Source organism: Molothrus ater, chromosome 6 (assembly GCF_012460135.2).
Source record: "Molothrus ater isolate BHLD 08-10-18 breed brown headed cowbird chromosome 6, BPBGC_Mater_1.1, whole genome shotgun sequence".
Classification (NCBI taxonomy): Eukaryota; Metazoa; Chordata; class Aves; order Passeriformes; family Icteridae; genus Molothrus; species Molothrus ater.
Window position 1 is genome coordinate 23,448,579 of NC_050483.2, and position 21,818 is coordinate 23,470,396.

Below are 21,818 nucleotides of genomic sequence, written 5' to 3' on the forward strand. Positions count from 1 at the left end.
TGGACCTGGTTGATAATGTTGGCAACCCAGCATTCCCCGAGTGCAGTAAGGCTGGTGCAAAATATCTGTCCTTGTTAGGCAATTTCCTGTGCTAAAAGTCAGTGCAGAAATGTCCTCCAGCCTATGGAATATAGTTTCATGCCACTTTAGTAGAAGCCTCTCTGTATAAAACACGCTTAATATTTGCAGAAGCTGCTTAAGCTATCTTTCAGTGCACAGTGAATCAGATAGCATATCTTCCTTGCTCTGAATAGCCTTGTTAATAGACACACAATTTCCACAATTGCTTTTATCACCTATTATTCAATTACCCAGTGTAAGATTTGTGTGTTCACTCCCTTCTCCTCTGTTTGCACTGAATTTTATCACCAGGGTGTTACTTGGCTTCTCTCCTTTTCCCCCAGGTGGTTTGATCACTTCCAGGCTGGTATCCAGGGGGAGACTTGAGAAGCACCTCAGAAACAGAAATGGACTGTTAAGCAGCTTGCTTATTCCCAGGCTAAAGTCAAGAGTTCATGGTATGAATTAAGGAAGAATTAAATGCTTATGCATCAGCTAATGCTGACGAAATCCAGTCTGAGGCTTCAAGAGTTAATATCCCATCATAGTCTTGATATTATCCCATTGCTAATATGGTTTGCTTGTGGAGTTCCTGAGGGTGGGGAATGAGAGGAACTTGTGAGTGGCCTCTGGTTTTACCAGTGTACAAGGGAGGAAGTCTGGAGTGGCTGAAATTCCCCTTGCACACAGATCCAGGTGAGTGGTAAGCAGGCTGCTTTTAAAAGCAGAACCTGTGGCACATGGGCATACACTGAAGGGGAACAAACCAGACAAAGAAACTTCACTTTTCCAAGACAGTAGTAACTAACTGCAAAGCAAGAGGGCACGTTGCAGAATGAGAGCTCTCTCCCCTTGTAGCCAGGCCTCAACCCCTACATCCTGCCCCAAGCCCCACTCACCTCTGGCACTGCCAGAACCTGCATATGAAGGGCATTTGTTCAGCACAGCCAAATGCCAGCAGAGCACTGGGATAAAGAGAGGGGAGAAAATCAAGTGAGCAGAGCTAACACAAAATCTCTACAAGGTATTTCTGCCCCTGACACTTTGAGCAGGAGTCTATAAATCTTATTCTCTATTCACTGTTGAAGGCACTCAGGACCTGAGGGAAGTCATTGTGAGAGACATGTAATACTTTCTCCTTTTCCCCATTCACTTTCTCCTTGCAGGAATTATAAAACAAAATAGTTCACAAAAAACAAATAGGAGAACAAGTAACTTTCACTGAATTTACTCTGGTGCAAAGCTGATGACAAAAGTCTCATGGGCATAACTTCAGTGTTTTGTAAAAACCTAAGGCTGTGTATTTGAAACTGCATACTCTTTTTTTCCTACCTGCTAAGCATTGCCACATCATTTCAACACAGGACTATTATTAATGCAAGTCTACGCCATTGCTCTGGCCTCTCAGAAGTTGTCAGGGCTGTGTCTATGATCTCTCATTAAACCTGAGAGCAGCAGCACCATGGTTCTGGTTCATGTGCAGTGGGAAGCACAGAGCCTTCCCCCGGTGCTGCACACACCCGCTCGCTTACTGATGGCAGGCTCTGGGCTGCTGATTATACAGCCAAGCACCTGTCCATGGCTGGGGCAGACTTCCTGCTGCAGCGCCACAGCGCCCTGAAATGAGATTTATGCAAACTGGCTCAAGTGTGATGTCACAGCGCACTGATAGACCCAGGGCCTATCTGCCTTCTACAGACATTTGATAAAATCAGGAACTTCACATACAACTCGGGAAGAAGTTCACCTCAGAACCTATTAGGGCAAACTATGAAAGCTTGTTAGGGTCCTCCTGTCCTGAGATCCACCACTGCTAAGGGACTTCACAGAGTCCAAGGGTCTCACTTTTTTCTTTTTTTTTTTCTTTTCTCGTTATTTTTCCTTTTTTTCCCACCATTTTTAAATATGATTTTTTGCAAGTCAGTTATTCTGGATGTTTGAAAACTGAATTAAGAAAAATTCACTCAGAAGTTGGCTGAATGTTGCAAGCTTGCAAGATGGAAGGATTTCCCCTTATTCCCCCTGTGAGTATATGGATTTATTTGTAATATGGATCATTAGGTTCAGTAGCAAAAGGCAAAATAAACCAGTTTTTGTTATTTGAGAATATCTCTGTTTTGGTCTGTATTTGTAATGCCAGGAAGTTTGGCTTGGGTCAATATATAAAACTAGTGTCAACACTGCAATGAAAGGGAAATTAACATTTCCTCCCTAAACTTGTATCTGATTTTGATCTCCATTTGTTTTCACTGATAAATGTATGGTATTTTTGTACAGGGTGTTTATAACAAGTCAGTAAATCTCTCTTCTTCAGTGCTACCTATGTGATATAAAAGCCGTCTTTCTTCAGATTGTAATTCTTAATCATCTGAAGTCTCTGACATAGTTTATGTATTTAACTGCCCACTAATCTGTGAGAGAAGAGTTGTTGAATGTTGATTTACATATTGCAGATTTTAGGACTCTGTGTGTTCTTTTCAATGATGGCATTTTAGTTTTTAACCTAATTTTTTCTTGAATTTTCTTGAATTCACTGACTGTGAAAAAGCAACTGGCTAATGGGGAAAAAAACCTACGGTCCTTATTTAAGTCTTTCAATGTTTTCCCGAACATATAAAATTTTCTGTGTGCCTATGGGGCAGGTCTATCCTTTCTTTAACTCTAAGCATTGTCACACTGCTGTAATTTATCGTACGGTGAGTTAAAAAATTATTATTTATGAAAAAAATAATGTCACATACCTGTTGTTCAGAAACCAGGCTTAATGGGAAATCTCTAAAGAGATTGGGTACAAGAGGCCTTAATTAGATTTCATTAAGTTTGTAGAAGCTGAAGAGGTGTCAGATAAGGTGGTTGACTTGGCTTTTTATGTGGTAGATGGCTTACAGTAATTGCTATACATGTGTCAGATAACAGAGACAGACAATGCAGATCCAAAGGGTTTTTAACAAAAACTTTTTTCAAGTTTTGGGTTTGTCTTGTCCCATTTAATGAAGACTAAAGACATTTCTTATCTTTCATCCAGAAAGATTGCCCTTTGATTCCCTGTCATGTTCAGAATTCATGAAAACTGAAAGTATTTATTTATTTTTGGGGGAGAACCTTTATTTTCTCAATTTATCATCAATCCTCCTGAAATCACCTATCTACCCAAAGGGTGAGGAGACTCTAAAAATAATTCTTCTTTTTCTTAAATACACAGAATTTCCCAATGGGTCTCCTGTAAGTGCAACGGAATTGCAATCTGAATAGAAACAAGCTTAAAAAAACATACCTAGAGATTTCTCAGTATGTTACTTGTTGGGCTTAACAAAAAATAAATTGCAAAGAAACACAAACCTTGTCTTTAGCTACCCCAGAAAACTGTATCTCCATTAAAAAAAAAACCCAATTGTTAATTTTCTGTCTATTCAGTAGCTCATAGTCAAGTTTTCTGCCTTTTTTTCCCCAGTGTTGAATTCCAGGACATATGTTGAATAACTTGAGTGAAAATCTAACACAGTTTGGCCCATATCCTAATTTGTGTTGCAGTTAATGTCTGTACTGCGTTCAGATGAGTGATACAACTGGCAGTGAAAACTCAAATGCATCTTACTGAAGCTCTTGATAGAGCAATTTGCGTTTTTTTGTTTTGTGATTAAACCGTCAAAAATTAATAATTTTGTGGTTTGTATTTTCAAAATGTCTTTAAGTGCACTTTGAGCACTGCCAGCTAGAGTCCTACAAGTCTGTCTCCTGGGACTTTTTCAGTGAGGAGACTCGAGCCTGTTTCTAGGCAGGGGTTGCAGCAACACTTCCCTCCTCCACCCTTCCCCGTTCAGTTGAGGGTGGGTCAGTAACTGCTTTCTCTTGCCTGGGCTAGGAAATTCTTATCCCTCAGCTGGGAAACACTATGTAAATTGTTTGGGAGTACTGCATCTTCCTCTGAAGATTAGAAATTTTGTGGGGAAAAGTTCTGCAGACTGGGTCTGTGTCTTCCAGTGCGGGATAGAATTCAGTTGTGGGTCAAAACATTATTAAGTCAAACACCTTTGCCTGAAGAGGGTTCCAGTTTTATATGAATCCTTAAGTAGCCACCTGTAGAAATCACAGCTTTGAATGAAGTATTTTTGCATGAGAGCAAAAATGCCCCACAGAACTACTCTGTTCCACATAACTGCATTATCAACACGGTCCAGTGAGGCTGGCCCAATGAGTAATCATGCTAATATTTTTACTCATCTTTTCTAAAATAGTTATACTGTAATTTTTTTCCAAGGAAATAAAGTTAATCTTGGCCTTAAAGCTTGTCTCAGCAGCACATCACTGGAAATTGTCTGAAGTATTTTTGAATCACATGCCAGTGAACAGTTATATCAAGATAAAAAACAGATCAGCATTTAGTGATTTTACAATTCCCTGGAATCATCTGACAAAGTCTTGGGGAATAACAAGATTTTCAGACTGCAATTCAGTTGAGTCCAATGCGTCTCTCTTAACCAATGCCAACTGAGCTTTCTCTGACTGGTTTTGTGGTTTTCCCTTGAGTTTCAGGGCAAAGATGGAAGACTGAGGCCACTCTTCATTTATAAAAGTCTGTGACAGAAAGTATTGTTTGTTGACCTCTTACTTGAGGGTAGAATACTGTCTAGATAGTGCACTGCAACTCATGGCATGCATGCAAGGAGATACCAACTTTAGACCACAACTATGGGATTGTAACAAAGCTTTCAGTCATTCTTTTAATGGAAATAACCGATAGAACAAATGGCCATTGACATCAGTTAAATATTAAACATAAGCTATTCTTTGCTTTTTGTCAGGAGTAACAAAACAGTTCAGTGTCATGGAAGAGCTGTCAGTAAGATGATGAAATGGGTGTGGGTGGGGAGGTTCCAGAGAAGGACGGGGCAAGTGGGTAAAGATTGACACAAGAGGCAACAGCAGTACATGGTGAAACCTCTTCTCTCTAATTAGAGAAAACATTTCTAAAGAAATTTTTCTTAAAAAAACCCAAAACAACAAACCACTCCCCAAAAAACCAGAAAGCAATTAAAAACAGGTTATTGAAAATAGCCTTTCTAATAAATAGAGGGAAATATCCCACTTTCCCATAGGATAATCAGAGAGAATACATGCTGTTCTGTGTCCTTTAACCACCATCCGATTAAGTTGATGATAAGTAGACTTTTAAATATTTTGTACATCTTGCCATGTTAGTTACTGTGCCCTTGAAGATCAGACACCAAGATAGAAAGCAGTGGCTTTACAAGTCCTGTGTGGGGACAGATTGGTTCAGTTGCATGAGTTAAAAAGGATATACACACATGTATTTTATCAAAAGGATCACTGGACAGGAAACAAATCCAAGGACAAAAATTCCAAGGATCCATGATAAATAAATTTTAAGCCCCAGCCTTTCAAACCAAAGTTTATAGTACCCCAATGCCCTATGTAAAATCATTTTTAGATGTTGGGTATCTGCAATTCACTCTGTTGTCAGTCATATCTGTAAATATTAAGGGAGTCTTAATATTGTTTTAAGAGTCTATTTAACACACCTCCCTTGAGCTCTGCTCATTGAATATGCATCTGAACTGTAAAAGTAGCTTTTAAATGGTAAAATACTTCATTCTCAGCTGTCAGACTGTGAGACACTATTGCCTGTTAATGTATATTGTTCTGAAGTGGGGGGGTTTGGAAACTGAGAGAAGACAACACAGGAAAGCACAACTAGGAAAAGCCAAACATTCTTTTCCTTGCCTAAAATATGTATTTTTAATCTACTTTTGGACTGATGCTTGGCCTTCCTGCCAAGCTATACTTCTGTAAAGATATGAGTGATAGATGCCTTGCTGTACCACTGGAAATTTTAGCAAATTAGGCCTATATTATCAGGATAGTGATTTCTTTCGAAATTAGTTTACTTTTGACTAAACACTTATCAGCATTTAAAACTTCAATACATTTAGGTATTAACATCTTTGTATCATTTTCTAGTATCTTAGTTGAGAAAAAACAGAGATTTTTCTTTCAAACAATGTACATTTATATGACTTTTTAACCTCTGTTTTTCCTGAATAGTATGATATGCATTTTCCATTTAGATGTTGACATTTCCCCTTTCACAGAACATCAATGCTTTGTTTTGAATTATAGTACTTTACAATATTAATTAAAATTTAGTTTTTAATTTATAATATAACAATTTAAAATTTTGAATATGAATGCATAAGTTTATATATTTACCAGGAAGCATATATTTAGGGAAAGGAAATGAGGGAATGGGATAAACTAATTTGCAAAGATAATGAAAAGGAGAAATTCCATTCAGAACTTTATCCTAAAGAAAGCAAAATACAGTCTCATTACTTTTTCTTGTCAGAGATCACAGTACACCAAAGGTGGAAGGAATGAAGATGAGTAAATACATATAACCAGAGAGAACACCAAGAAAATACATGGAGAAAAAGCAGAAATGTTGAGGAGATACATGCTGTACTGACTTTTTGACCACCCCCATGAAATCTGGAAAACATGTTTTACTTCATATTGTATCTCTGTGTGAATAAAGGGCAATTCTACTGTAATCACTTTCCATTTCTCAAACAGTCTAGAGGAGTAAGAAAAAGAGAAGCTGTCCTGTATTTCTGTCATGCTGTTATCACAGCTTAAGCTTAAAAAATGCAGATGTTCCAAAAATGTGACAGGTTCATGGAGGGAAAGGATTTGGGACATACAGATAGGCATATGAAATATAAACACAAGAAATACACCGATCATATAGTTATCATGTTATTCTAAATATTTGTCCTTCAAAGTTAGTTATGATGGAGTCATTGATAGAATTAAAATGTTGCTATTAACACCTAAAAATACTAAGAGTAATTTCCTTCCCAGAAAAAGGCAAGAAGGTGGTTGAGTTCTTTGCTGTTGACAGTGCAAGAATTTGTTTAGATTGGAAGGAAATACTGTAACAAACTTAACTGAATTAAGGTTTAACAAAACAGACACTGTTTTTCTCTAACTCTTATTCTGGAAATAAACATAAAGATGAAACGTTAGATGAAGCAACAAAATTGTGCACAACTAATAGTAAACAACCTTTATTGTGACAACAAGATCTTACTCAGTGTTCCAATTGGAATACTAGGCCTGAGGAGGAAGAGGAAGAGAAGTGGGCAAGTTAGCCTATGTCACCTGTTTTGAGAAGCTAGAGAAGACTTTAATTCTACAGCTAAGCATCCAACAGGTCACAACTCACTATTTGCCCCACATTTGGACTTTTAAAGTTTTCAATGTGTGTATCTAGAAGCCCTGTGCAGTTGATTTGAGGCAGCAAACATTTAGAGGTCATCTTGGACAGTAACTGAGAAAGAAAATGTGTTTATGCCCTCTGTCAGTGTCAGTACCCTCTGACAGACTCCCACCATTTAGTCAGACCTTGTAGAAACAATATATTTAGGCAAGACAAGTTTCTGCTTTCCTTTTTGTGTACAGGAATAATAATAATCATCATCATCATTATCATAAATAAAAGAAAATGTCTGTTACTACCAACGAAAATATTTGCACTTGTGCATAATATCTACAACAACTCTAAAGCAGTATCCTCAGAAGGCTGGAATGTGGAATACAAGGGATTTCTGTATTACAACTGGACAAGTTCTGCTACACAGGCTGGGTCTCTTTTCTACTGGGATAACTCTTTTTTTTTCCCCCAAAACCAGTCTTTGGCATCATACATTTTATTTCTGCTGATTCAGTAATAACTTGAAGTCTCCCCTTTCTTTCCCTAAGCAATATAAAATGGGTTGGCATCAGCCCTTCACCAACTATATGAATAATTTGGAAAGGATTTGTATAAGCTTACTGTTCTAAAAATTCCTCTTCTTTTTACAGCCCTCTGAAGATATGGTACCCTATGAGTCAGACCTCTACCGACAGCCCCATGACTATTACCAGTATCTCAACAGTGATGGAGAGAGTCATGGTGGTAAGTCAAAAAATATCTCATTGGAGCATAAAATCTCATGGGTTATCACAGAAAATGGATTTAGGACATACAAGAAAATAACAAATTTATTGCTGTGATCTAGAATGTATAGGAACACATTTTCGAATCAGGAACAAAAATTATTTTATTAATAATATAATATTATTATATAATTTGTTCCAGTCCAGCAACTGCAACATGGTTTCTCTGAAAGAGCATTTTACAAAGAACTCTATGATGCAAGGAGTTCCCAGGAAAGTGGGATCTCATTATCTCTATCCTTCATTATCTTTACTGTGGTTTTATTTTCCTCTGAAGACCAAAAACATTCAGCTTGCTTCTCAACTTTTTAAAGCATGGATTTGCAGCACTGTATTCCTCTTCTTGTGTTCCCATGTCCAACTCCCATTTCACATAGGTCCTAAATAATCTATTTGTGCTTAGGTTTCTTTGGTATTTAGCCTTTTTCAACTCCATATATTTTCCTCTTTCTTTTGATCTCTATTGCATGCTGCCACACCTAACTTTAACTTTCACTCTTCCCCCAGTACACCCAAGTACTTCCTGTCTCTAAATCTATGTAAAACTTCCTTGTAGCTGTTTGTACATAAACATAACTCAAGGTAAAAATACTGTATGGTTATTTATTACTTCAATTTATGTATGTGATTTCAAAGCCTTGGTGTCTATGTTATAGTGTTGTCTGGGCACTGGACTCTAAATCAATGCAGAGGCAAGAGTCTTGCTTTGTGGATTTTGTCTCCCGTGCAATACAACGGTCTCCAGCAAGAGCACCCTGGAAATACCAGAGTCAATATTGACTCAGGAAGGAAAAGCACCGTTCTACTCCATTAGTGGTGGCAGTCCCTGCAGGTTCTGGAGTTTCCCTGAAAGAATCCCACTGATATAGCAACCAGGCCCATTGCTGTTATAATTTAAGACATGAACTAATCATCGCACAGCACTGTTTTGTGGCAACAAAAGAGCAGTGAGTTACTGAGTAAGATGGCTCTGAGCTTTTAGCTGAAAGAGATTCCTACTTAAATTTGTTCTCTACACTTCATTCAGGAAACACCTCTGATATTCTTAACACCTAAAGACAAAGAATTTATTCAGTTTATATAAGTTATCTCATGGCATCTGTCGAGTCTCATTAATCAAACCCAGCAAATTCCACATGGAAATTTAGGGTTTTTACATTATACCCCATACCTGTTTGCACACTCATAAAACAGGATAACATTGATTATCTCAAAAGGCAATTGTGACAATTAAACAATAAATATAAAAGATGCCATGTAGGAAAAAGCACTGGGAAATAACTTTTCTGTCATTAAGTCCAGGCTACCTCAAGCAAAAACTTCCCTTTACCTTTCATCATTTTATCTCCCCATCTGGTTTACTGCCCATTTTTCTACTGAAAGGCTGCCTCTAAGCTTCTGAGTTCACTAGCATGATTTTACTCCTCATGATGAACACAACAAATCCTGGACAGTGACCTGTATGGGTTATAACCTAAGCAGTATGTAAACATGCACTTCAAACAGAAATTTGTCTGTTCCTAAAGTTGTGCTGCGCTTGTCCTATAGACCCCAAAAGCATTTTAACTCCTACAGTAAGTGCTTATGGAAGATGCAACCTAAACCCAGCCTGCACATTTCAATCAAATTTTAATTTATGAAAGCATCTGTAATATGGTTGGTTGTATATAAATGTCTGTGCCTTGTGCTGTCTTGAATTGCTCACAGTCCAAAACAGCAATGAACAACCAAAAAATGCAGATGCAGACTAAAACCCACAAATTATTGTAGTTTCCATCTTTCTGATAAACATTGAAAAACCCAACTTTGGCTTTAATTTTGTTTACACGACAGAAGTATAAAGTCTTGAGGATAGCCATGCAGAAGTGCAGGAAAAGGATGCCACAAAGTACATTTAGAAATATGTACTAAGTGTTCGGAACAAAGTGGATAAAGGCACAATGATTGAAAAATTGAGGGGGAAAGGAATAAAAAGGTGCTGCAGTAACAGCAGTAAAAGAGACAAGAACTTGATTAGATGGGAGTAAAAAAAGAAGAAACAAGAACAGAATTGTAAGAGAGAACTTCAGCTTGGGGTACAGTGAGATCACTGGCAATACATAAAAATAATTTTGCAGGTCTATTTAGTACCACTATGCACCTCAATACTACCAATTAATGCAAATAGATGCCACCAGACAGTATAATGCTTTTGATCTTGCTGAAAAGGGACTGTTAAAGAAATAGGAAAATTTCCTGAGGTGTCAGACTACCTCTCACTGCTAGAAAAATTATTTTGTGAAAGGGAGATGGCAATATCTTAATCTGTAAATTGGTGCTACCTGCATTACCGTCCCTTTTCCTCAAATATAGTACTGAAGGAAACCCTTACACCTTATTTATTATCCCTTACTTACTTATTTACACAAATAAGTAGTAAAGTCCACAAAAAATTTGTAGATCTGTTCCATTAGTGAGTAATATTTAGGAAATTATTTCCATTAAGTGAACACTGAAATTAACAAGCAAAACCACAGCATGATATGTTCATCAGCACAAGCATTGTGTGCGATTATTTTCTTTACTGCAGTGTAACTGTTTTAAATACTGTAAGTAACACAGAGACACAGTCATGCTGGACAGAAGCTGCTTTGAGTGATCATGTATTAGTCCATCACCCTACCCTGAGCTTGTAAGTCTGTATATGTAACAGCATATTTTGTAACACTAATGCAATCTTTGTAATTACAAAATTCCACTGCAGCTTTGTCTCTATGTTGTCACCAAACATTATAGGTTTAGTAAAAATCACTTTTTGTATGAAGCTGAGTGCTGACCCTTGTTCACTTCATTGCTAGCCTCATGGAACTTTCTAGGTTTCATGATCTGGGATTTTATTTTTGTCCCACATCCTGGAGTAATGTGACCATTTAGGAATCTCAGCTTTGATTTTGTTAGCCCACATAGAAGTGGGGGAAAGTCCAAACGTGCAAACCTTAGTCTTAAATGCTACAGGAAAAAGAGAAAGAATTCCAAACTTCATTAAAAAATCCCCTCCCTCCAAAGCTTTTCTCATGATTTGATGGGGCCTGACCCATAGGCTTTTGAACATTTGGCATAATTAAAGTCATGAAGTTTGTAAAGTGAGAGCTAATGAGATTCTAACATTGTTTTAGGTAAGACTGGTGCTTGGCCCAGGACCACAGCACTGTTCTCAAGGGTGATTCTGTAGTGTCTGAACAAGACATTGAGTTTCCCGTGCCCTTCAATATTTTTCTAATTTCCTCTATGGCTTTTTTCCTTGACTTGCTTTTTCAGATGTGCAAAACAGAGTGGGAGCTTGTAAGCTATGCGGTGTGGGGCTGTGCAGAAGCCCCGTCCTAGCTCTCCATGTATGGGCTGGCAGGTGAGCCCAGCAGGAGCAGTGTCCCGAGGCGCAGGGCCAGGCTGGCAGCACAGCCCTGGCAGCCGCGGTGCCCGGCTGGGCAGAGCACGGTGCTCCAGAGCTCCCACAGCTCCCAGAGCTCCCAGAGCTCCCAGAGCTCCCAGAGCTCCCGGCTTCCTGCTCCACTGCTGCCTCAGCACTGCTGCACCCTTTGGCACCGCATCATGCAGATCTAGCCTCCTGCTCCACACTTATTACAAATACCTTCCTAGAGCCTGTTTCGTATTCTGACCACTGCTTGTACCATTATTCATCTATTAAAACAGGAGCAAAGCAACTTACAGGGATGAGAAGGTGCATGGAAACGTTCAGTCAGGTTTTCTCACTTGCAGAGTGAGGATCTACCTCCATGGTGAATATTGACACAATGCCTTTAGGTCAGCTATTGCTTCCCAACAGGTTAACATCCTCTCTGTCATGAGAGGGAGTTTAGAATTCATTATTGTCCTTCCTCTAACCTTTCACTACATACAAGACCAAAACAAACATAATCTCCATGCCTCTGTAAGAGAGAATTTTTTTCACATCCTCTTTCACTTCACATGAAATTTCTCATAATGACTCCATTGTGTAGGTATAGCTTGGCTTTTAATGATATTTTCCTTTACCCAAAGAACAGGCACTTTCCATTTCTAGAATTTTTATCTCCTATCTTTTTTCTTCCTTCCACCTTCATGTTTTAGAGAAAAGAACAAATTGGTATGAGTAACTGACATAACACTAACAAAGAGCATGGAAGTAAAGAGTTACTGGTAACTCAAATATCTGCAGATATTTAAATTTTTCTCTTTAATTTTCATATGCAATAACTTAGCCAGGATGGTTAACTGCAGAAGGACTTGTGGGGACATGTTTGTAATTCCTCTTCTAATGTTACTAAACCAATATTGTTTTTCCTAAGGATTACTGGGAAATTATAGATATTTTGGAAAGAATAAGGACTTTGCTCCCTATCACAACTTGAACATTTGGACATAAGTTTGTGTTGAAGTAATTTCTGGCATAGATTTATTGGTAGTGTAATACTATGATGTCATTATTTTAAATCCTATATGCTGTGTTAATAGTATTATTTTATTACTTTATTTTTACAACAGCATCTAATTCCATAAAAAAGGAATTTAGAAATTAGTATGAAAATTACTAATTAGTTATTAGCATGAATATGCATAAATAGTGTTCCATGAGCTAATTAATTTGCCAAGGGAAAAGTTAAAACATTTCTGGAGCCACAGTAACCTTGTCATAGGTTCCAAAGAACTAAGAGGTATCTCAAAGTATAAAAACATTACTGATAAAAAATATTTTAAAATTATCAGAAGTAGACCACCTAGAGGGTGCACAGGTACTCATGGCTATGCAGGTTGGAAATGGTCTTTGTTCTCTCGTGGCCACCATATTTGCTTCTAATAAGACATTCCACAGCCGAAGACCTGCCATTGACAGCCTCAGAGACTTTTTCCTGGGCTTTGTCATCCTCCCAATTATGCACTGATCTCAATTGTTGTGGATTATCAGTGACAAGGGATCTTTGGGAATATACATTGCCCTCTGACAGAGCACTTTCCACACAGCAAGCAGAGCCACATCACTCTAAAGAACAGGAGTTTAGATTATTCCTGGGATATATTCTCAACAATTTAATATGCAGGGCTGCCCACGGTATATGGGACCTCAAGGCTTGGCTCTACTTAGAGAAATCTGCACTAATTTAACCTAGAAAAAGCATGAGTTAGTGTGGCCCAGTCTCCCAACTAAATGGAAAGGTTTCACACTGAAAGTGCTCAAAGCTTCCTACCAGGACACAGCCTTAGGTAAATGATGGATTTCAGCTCACACACTGCTGTTTCCTGGGTTGCAGTAGATGTGGATATAAAAACACCTGAGTGCTTTGCATCCATAAACCCCACTTTTTTACACTAGAAACTGAAATTTTTGTCTTGAAGTGCAACATGAAGAAGTGCTACTGTGCATTGTAATTATCTTAGGGCTATAAAACCCATACATAGCCCATAGAAAGTGCCATATAACAAAGTGAAGAAATGACAAAGTAATGCAGCAGCTCCCTGGATACTTTTATAAGCACATTTCCACCCCTTTCACATGCAATGAAGTGGTTTATTCATGAATCAGAAAAGCAGAAAGGACAAAAAAGTAAGTGCTGGTGTCAGAAATGATCTCATAGAGCCTCTAAATAAATTTCTACTGGCCTGAGCACAAAGGCAGCTGAAAGGTACGAGTGTGCTTGGTATAAACTTATCACTGGGTTCACTCCAAAGGAAGCCACATTCAAAGTCCCTCCCTTGGATTGAGAAAAAGAAATAACTTGATATTTAAGAAAAATATTCATAGCACATTAATATCCAGATATCACGCACAATAACATATATTGCAGAACGAGACAATTGTTCCTCTATAAATTTAACTACATTTAGAGGAACATGTTCAACTATGTTCATTGTGTTATTGGAAGGATGTCAACAGCTGGGAGGGAGCTTGGAGAAGTGTACAAGTGTGAATAGGGGGGTGAATATACTGATTTACACTGAAAGACCCAGAGCTGATGCTAGCTTAAGGGATGAAGAGAAGTAGATTGTAAGAGTACATGACAGCAACGTGAAAACATGTAAAGGGGAGGACAGAAATTTTAAAAATAATTTATGGATTGGTGTGGAATAGTAAGATACAAATTAGAACTGTTACACAGAATATCATAAAGAAATTTCAGCCATGCATAAAGTGATACACAAAAAGATGAACCCTAGAAAATTAGTTCCAAGCTCAGTCACAGCAGAGGATGTATTGTTGACACTGATTTTAAAAACAGGTTGCACATAGATATGTGCAGAATTATGTATGCAGCCATTGTATATGAGAAATTAGAATTACTTCACATTTCTTGCAGAAAATTTTAAATTTTGAGCAGAAAATATGACATTCTAAAAAGTTGAAGGCTTATGTTGAACTAAAAAATCCAGAAATCTAGAACCGAGAATTATAGGGAATTTCACTTCAAAGATAAATTAATCAGGAAACATTATAGTGGTTATTTAAGTACTTCTTTATATATTTTTTTTTAAATCCAAATTATCACAGAAATTTCAAATGTACTAAAGAGATAAAAAAGGTAGAGAAAGAATCTGCATTAGAATTCAGCCTTCCTGCATACAGTGTACACCAGATTTCCAAGTGTTTATCCTTTTATTCTCTAGTCTTGGTACTTAAAAATGTGTGATATAGCAAAACAGCAGGAAGTGAGTTTTCTGCAGCATTCCTGAAATTTTGCTAGCTATAGTAAAATAGAGTCTAAAGATAGCTGCAGAATAATCTTTACATTTTTTCCACCTCCTCATTTCCATGCCATGAGGAAGAGTGTAATAAGAATATGACAGTGTGTAAATCAGTAGAATTTGTTGTCTCAAGAATGACAATGTTTTGAAACTTGTTATGGTCTCTTCTTGAGAAAGGTGCCAGCATTAACATCTTCTGCATCTTGTGTTAAATTATCATTTAAATCCATCTCACTATCTGAGAGTATTTTCCTACTAAAAGTGGCCTAAGTAATACTTCCCAGTCACAGGAATTTATGAGATTAGGAAAAGAAATTTTGCAGGGATCTATAGAAATTGTCAGCAGAGACAAGTCAACAGGAGTGGTTTGGAGAGGGCAGAAAGGGCTGTGACAGGAGTGAGAATCCATGAAAGCCAGGTAAATGCCATGTTTTTTCATCTTGCAGTGATGGACAATCTATTTTTACTTTCTTTAGATCATTATTGGGAATATCATCCACACCACATGCACAGTGAATTTGAGACCTTTGGAGACAACCATTTCACAGAGCTGCAGAGTGTGCAGCCTCCCCAGCTGCAGCAGCTCTACAGGCACATGGAGATCGAGCAAATGCACGTCCTGGATTCTGCAATCCCAACCACACACATCGGACTCAACCATCAGGTATGGTCAGCAGCCCTGCCCAGAACTTCAGATTGTAATTAATGGTAAAGAAAATAATACATTGGGAATGCATATTATGAAGTGAAAGAAATTTCTGGAATGAGTTACTCAGGTTCTTAGGGGATGTAAAGCTCTTCATTCTCAGGACTAATGTATTTTAAACATTCTTTTTGCCAATGAGAAATCATGCTCCCCACACTGTCTAAAATGAGAACTGCATTTTGTGGAGGTGTTTGGAATTTCAATTTTTGTTTCATTTGGAATGAAGATCAACTGGTTTGCAATTCTGCAGATGATTTGGAGGTGAGAAACTTTGTATCATCATAGCAAGGGTACCCAGGACTATTAAGAAGTAATTCTGAGCTTTGAAGTAGTACTAAAGTTTTAAATATTTCCAAGGAACCCTGAAAATTTTACATGACTTGTGTGAGAAATGCTAACAAAGACAAGTCTCTGACAATTCTACCACAGGCTGAGGAGACCCTACTTGTGCTTCTATCTGTGAGTAAATAAGTCACAAGCCAAAACACACTGTCTTGTCTTTGCTCAGATTTTACATTAAGCCAGGCATTTCCCTGGAAAAAAAAAAAAAGATACTCCACTATGCAGTAGTCACAAAGCACCAGCAAATTCTCGCTGAACCTGAAATTATAAGGTGTTCCATCATACTACAAAGATACTAAGCACAGCAGATGTGGAAATGACTCTTGATCCTACACGAATATGCCCGAAGTCATTACTGGGGGCAGTAAGAAAGCTGGAAGATCTTGTGCTAAATTGTTCCCCAATGTACATGAAATGTCCTAAATACAAGACAGAGTAGAACTGAAGTTAGAGAAAAGAGTGTTTGCTGATTACAGTGCTGCATCTAACAGTACCCTTGCTGAAGCTTTGTGAGAAAAACTGCATGCATGGGCTTGGCATTTTGGGTTTCTCTGCTCAAAGCAAACCGAAATTGGATGTTAGTACTGTATTAATCAAAAAGAAAGAAGAGAAAAAATAGAATGAGTAAGTTAACACTGACAACAGGAAACTGCAAGCCATCAAAAAAATCAGGAATAGAATATAAGATGTAGATACAAACAAAGAATTAGGAACAGAAAGTTACAACTATAAAAAATGCATCATGGAACAGCAGCCTGTGGGAAGCTTCAAGTTGTTTCAGTTGCTCATCGCAACTGCTAACCTAATGACCAACCATGACCTCTGGCCAAGGGCAAAGGATGAAAATGAGCCCCTTTAGGGATGTCTTTGGAAGCACAACCAAAAAAGCAAGAGAGGGCACTTCTGGTATCCACGTTCATTCTTCTCAGCTATGGTCTTTCATTTCAGGATGAAAGGCAGGGAACTAATTTTGTTACAACTTTTGATAAAGAGCACTGTGCTCTCCCTGCCCCACACCCTACCAAGCTGCAGATGTTAGTATGTAGAATTCACCACTACCCTTCTTTTCCTTACCAGCAGGGGATCTTTGGCTTTTTACTTTATTTTACTTTTATTCCTAGAATAGCTCATACAAATAGTACTTGGCATGCTCTGAAGTTCAGCTTCTGGTGTGTCTCAGTTACAGTCCCAGGCAAAGAAACAAGCAAGAAGCAAGTTTTAATCCTCCTCTAAATTTGCTAGTTTTTAACTAGTATGCTTGTCCTGCAATATCAGAGTTACTGTTTGCAGCAAAGGAGGAAGGTGCAAAGATATTTCTTTAATTTTCTGTGGATATCACATTACTTTGTGAAACTATATTTGAAGTTTAACATGTTCATGAACAAGATTTTTTTGAAATTTTGTTAGCCTGCCAACAGGGACCTCAGAAATACTACAATAAGAAAAAAAAAATATTCATTCTGAAGGAAGAGTGAAAGAGAAGGTTGGAAAGCTCTGAGAAGAACTTTTAGAAAGAGGAGAATCATAGGTAGAGGCCACAGACCCTGGGAAGACATCAGAATATGGAAAGCAGCTAGTAGTTCCTTAAGTTTTCTCTCTCCGAGCTGTATTAGTAACCTGGCTCTTTATAGCACATGGGACAGTCCTCTGTGACTCTGTCCCAAAACTGTGTGACACTGTATTGACTGCCCTTGCTGAATTTCAGGTGCAGAGGAAGTATAAGCAAAGGTACAGCAGTCAGGGTCAGCGGGGACAGCGTGGGGAACGCTCACTCAACATCCCAGGCTGGCCTCTGCAAGACACCGTGTCCCCTCCCACTGTCCCACTGAGCCACAAAGAAGCAGTTCCTTACTCCCATATGACCTCCCAAAGCCCTCCAGGTTTCCACAGCTCTTTTCTCAAGGGCACCAATCTCTGTTCCTCTCCTCTGTGGGACCCTGTCCCACCTTCACCTTCTCCTTCCCCTTCCCCCATGGCACAGTCTCTCCCTTCCCTTCTACCCCAGCGCTGCAGCTTTGTTAACTGTAAGAAGCTGAAGGTGGCTGTGGTGAGGGCTGAAGTTTCACTCCTGGGGATCTGACAGGAAGCTTACAGGGGCTCTTGCCCAATCCTGCCCTTCCTGCCAGATTGGCTGCAGCCAATGTGCCAGCTCATTAACTGCCAGCTGCAGTGCCCCACGCAGCCCTTGGCACACGCCTTATTGGGACACTTCAAGGTGGTGCAAAACTCACCCAAAAAGCCCCACTCGGCCAAAGCCAGCACAGGGTGAGTGACTCATGAACACCCACTGTCCACCCAGCATCTGAGGTCCCCTGGGGAGGGCATCAGGCTCAAAACATCCCTCTCTGGTGAAGGAGAAGAGCAGTACAAAAGGAGCTCACTTTCAAGGACTATCATCTGTCCCATTTCATGAAAGCTGCATAAGATATGCTGCTGGGTTTGGGGAATGTTTGTTGGGTTTTTTTAATGTAGGGACTGGGTACTTACTCCCTGCCCCTCAGACTGACCTGTTTCACATTATTAAATAAGAAGGTGCAATAATCTGTGCCAACTGGTCATGTTTCCTAGCAAACCAGACCACAACTGAGAATTTACAGAGCTGAGGTATATTCCACACTGCTTCTGACAACACCTCTATATAAGGGCAAGAGAATTTAACACAAAAACTGGCTTGCTAGCTTTGCAGATGAGAAATTCCCCCCTAATGGGGAATTTTCAGATAGCCATTTGGGAAAAGAGAGTAGGGGCTGATATGATATATCCTTATCTTAGTGTTAAGGCTACTCATGGGGGAAGTTTATGAGAGAAAGATGACGGACCGGTACAATCCCATCTCCAAATTTGGATGCAGTTCTATAGGGTTTCGGTGCCATTAGGAGGTGCTGTGCCTGAGAAAGGAACGGTACAACAGAGCCAAAGCCAGCCATGATAGGGCAGAACTGTTCATCCCTTTCAAATTCAGCTCGAGATGGTCTGCGTTAGGAAAAAGTTGTTCTGAAAAGCAGTTTCATTCTGGGATAGACAACCAGGATCAGAAACTCATTAGGAAGAAAGCAAGCTTTGGGGAGATATGGGGAAGATGGACAGTGTTACTTGCATAGGAGATAAGGTATGAGAAAGTTCTGGCATTTACATTACTCATTCTTCCCTCTAGTAAAGGTGCATCATTGTACATGTGTGTTGACTGTTATCTGAAAGTGTTTCTTAATAGGATGGCATTTATTATAAATGTCAACAACTAAGTCACTCAGTATTACACTGAACATTTTCTCATACCTCTAATTTTCTTCCTCCTTTTCTCTGTGCCTCTCTTCATTGCATTTCCTTTTTTAATCTTGATGTCCTACTCTGTGTCACTGTTTTCTCCCTCTACTGCTCTGTTCTCCATAGGTGTCCTATTTGCCCCGGATGTACTTCTCTCCACCTCAGCCCAGCTCTGATGAGGAGGACATAGAGAGGCAGAGCCCCCCCTTGGAGGTGTCAGATGGGGAGAATGATGGTGTGGAGCCTGGGCCTGGAATTATGCATGGAGAAACAGGTCAGTGAAAACAGAAGGATTTTGTCAAGCTATGAACTGAGCAGGTGTTTTATTACCAGGGGGATAATGAATGAAACTGTAGAACTGCTGTGCTAGTATTTTATGCCACTTCCAAAGCTTTTCTTTCCCTGACTCACTGCACTCTCCTGTCCTCTGAATCTCACAACCAAAACTATCTCAAACCTCATTTCTTAATGTACTCCCTTGCCTCCTTTGGCTTTGTCTATTCAGGCTTCCTGAATGGAAATGGCTTTTGCCATTTCTACTCCAATTTCTAATAACAGCCAGGGAAACCAAGACAAGAAAGTCAAAGAAGAACCAATTAAAAAAAAATATTTAGCTCTCTTTGCTCAGTATCTGAGAGTCACATTCTGTATAACCTGCCAAAATTAGGTTTAAGTTAATTTGATTAGCAATGTTTTTCAATTAGCTTCAATTAGCAATGTTTTTCAATTAGCTTCAAATTAGCAAATGAATTTCAGAAGTTTAGCCATTGGAATTATTCTTGCTTTTTCTTCTTGGTATATAAACCCACATTTTTTCCTCACACTGTTATATTGTCTACTGTTATAAATGCTGCAAACTGAAGTTATGTCTCCCAAGCTAGCTGGAATACTTAGATACTTTCTGCTGTTTCTCCAGGAACTACACACAAATACTAATGCTCCATTGGCTTTCTTCTTTGACTCTCACACAGGCAGCAAGAAAAAGATACGTCTGTATCAGTTCCTTCTGGACCTTCTTCGCAGTGGGGACATGAAGGACAGCATTTGGTGGGTGGACAAGGAGAAAGGTACTTTCCAGTTCTCCTCCAAACACAAAGAAGCATTGGCGCATCGCTGGGGCATCCAGAAAGGCAACCGCAAGAAAATGACCTACCAGAAGATGGCACGGGCTTTGAGAAACTATGGCAAGACAGGGGAGGTCAAGAAAGTTAAGAAGAAGCTGACCTACCAGTTTAGTGGAGAGGTTATGGGAAGGGGGGCCACTGATAGGAAGCATTATCCTCACTGAGGCCATGGGACCCTAAGCAAGAAAAATATTGAGAGCTCCTGGCTGGATTCCAGCAGAGGAGATGGACGCATCTTTCTCTTTTCTTCCTGTGCCCCCTTCTCTGCCTTTAAACAGCCTTTATCATCAGATGTTTCTGGTACGAATCCCCTTCTTCAGCATCTGAGAATCCCAATCATGACAGAATTCTTTGCTTCCATCCTCCAAGTTGGACAGAGTTGGGAAATTTAAACAATGTACAAATATATTGTCAGGAAAAATATTTTTTTCTTCTTTTTTTTCTTTTTTTTTTTTTGATTGTATTGTAACTAAAGAATACAGCCAATGAAGTTTTGCCTCCAGAGGTGGTGCTGTGTCACTCACAGTGACACCGCGTTAGCTTCCAGCTTTTAAACTAGCATTAATACAGGCTCTGCCGCAGCTCTCAGAGCTAGAGAGAAGTTTGCAGATCTTGGAATGAGACTCGTTCTTTTAAATAGTAATAACATGTACATATTTAATAAAATTAGGTATAATGAAGTTTTGATGTTTGCATAATAAATGATTACTTTACAAACACATGTCACGCATTCAGTTATGCAGATACAGCTCCTGTGTGATGTCTGAATAAAAGATGCACTGGGCTGTAGGGCCTTATCCATCTGTAGCTACTTTTTAATTTACCTGGAAACATCATCAGTGGTGTCAAACTCAGTAACAAATGTTACGAGGTGAAATACATTACTATGAAAGAGACTGCAGTACTTAAAGAAATTTAAAAATACCTATATGTATATATTTCTCACTATTTTTTCCTGTGCAAAAACCCTGCCAGTTGAACATTTTCTGGTCACATATACCAAGAATTGCATTTATATCCCCATACCATTTAGAATGTATCAATTAACCATGTTCTTTTGCAGTTTTACTTATTTTCCTGCTCCTATTCCTTTGTCTTCTTTTCCCCCACAGTGATACCTTGATTCTCGCTCCTGAATCTTTCTTGGAAGTAAGTTGTGTTTAATCATGTTTTTGCGGAATTCCAGGACAAAAGAGTTTCAAGATTTTAACTGTGGATTTTAAGCCCTACTGTAAAACAATTAATAGTAACTAATAACAACTGCACTGTAAAGATAACACTCAAAATGCAAAATAAATGATAATTCAATACCTGAAATATCATGGTAAATTTACCCAGTACATCTAAGCACAGAAATTAAATCTAAATTCAAGCAACAGTAAGAAAATGAGCATTTCAAATTTTAACATTATTTAACATATCTCAACTGTTTCAATCACTCAAAAATCAGGACTTTCCCAAAATAGATGAGGTGAAATGAGGCAGATTGAGAATGAAGAGAAGGAAATTTTTTTAGCAATATTGAAATGCAGTACAACATGCCAAATATCACTAAATAATCTGAATTTTTTTCAGAGCTTGCTCCTCACCGA

The 21,818-nt window shown here is 38.7% G+C and overlaps 2 protein-coding genes across 3 annotated transcripts in view; one reads left to right on the plus strand and one right to left on the minus strand.

The window, feature by feature from the left end:
• The window catches only part of SLC39A13 (solute carrier family 39 member 13), a 150,245-nt gene that overhangs the window by 50,800 nt on the left and 77,627 nt on the right, over positions 1-21,818 (minus strand). The gene's annotated exons all lie outside the window — the stretch shown is intronic.
• SPI1 (Spi-1 proto-oncogene) lies at positions 1,779-21,592 on the plus strand. Its single transcript, XM_036383303.2, has 5 exons — positions 1,779-2,084; positions 7,942-8,035; positions 15,267-15,454; positions 19,229-19,376; positions 20,074-21,592. Exons 1-5 carry the CDS (start codon positions 2,040-2,042, stop codon positions 20,388-20,390), a joined length of 792 nt encoding a protein of 263 aa, XP_036239196.1. The 5' UTR covers positions 1,779-2,039; the 3' UTR covers positions 20,391-21,592.

Coding starts and splice junctions, on each gene's coding strand:
- SPI1 (XM_036383303.2), top strand. CDS start 2,040: ATGTTGCAAGCTTGCAAGATGGAAGGATTTCCCCTTATTCCCCCT. Junction 8,036..15,266: donor TGATGGAGAGAGTCATGGTG/GTAAGTCAAAAA, acceptor TACTTTCTTTAG/ATCATTATTGGGAATATCAT. Junction 19,377..20,073: donor AATTATGCATGGAGAAACAG/GTCAGTGAAAAC, acceptor ACTCTCACACAG/GCAGCAAGAAAAAGATACGT.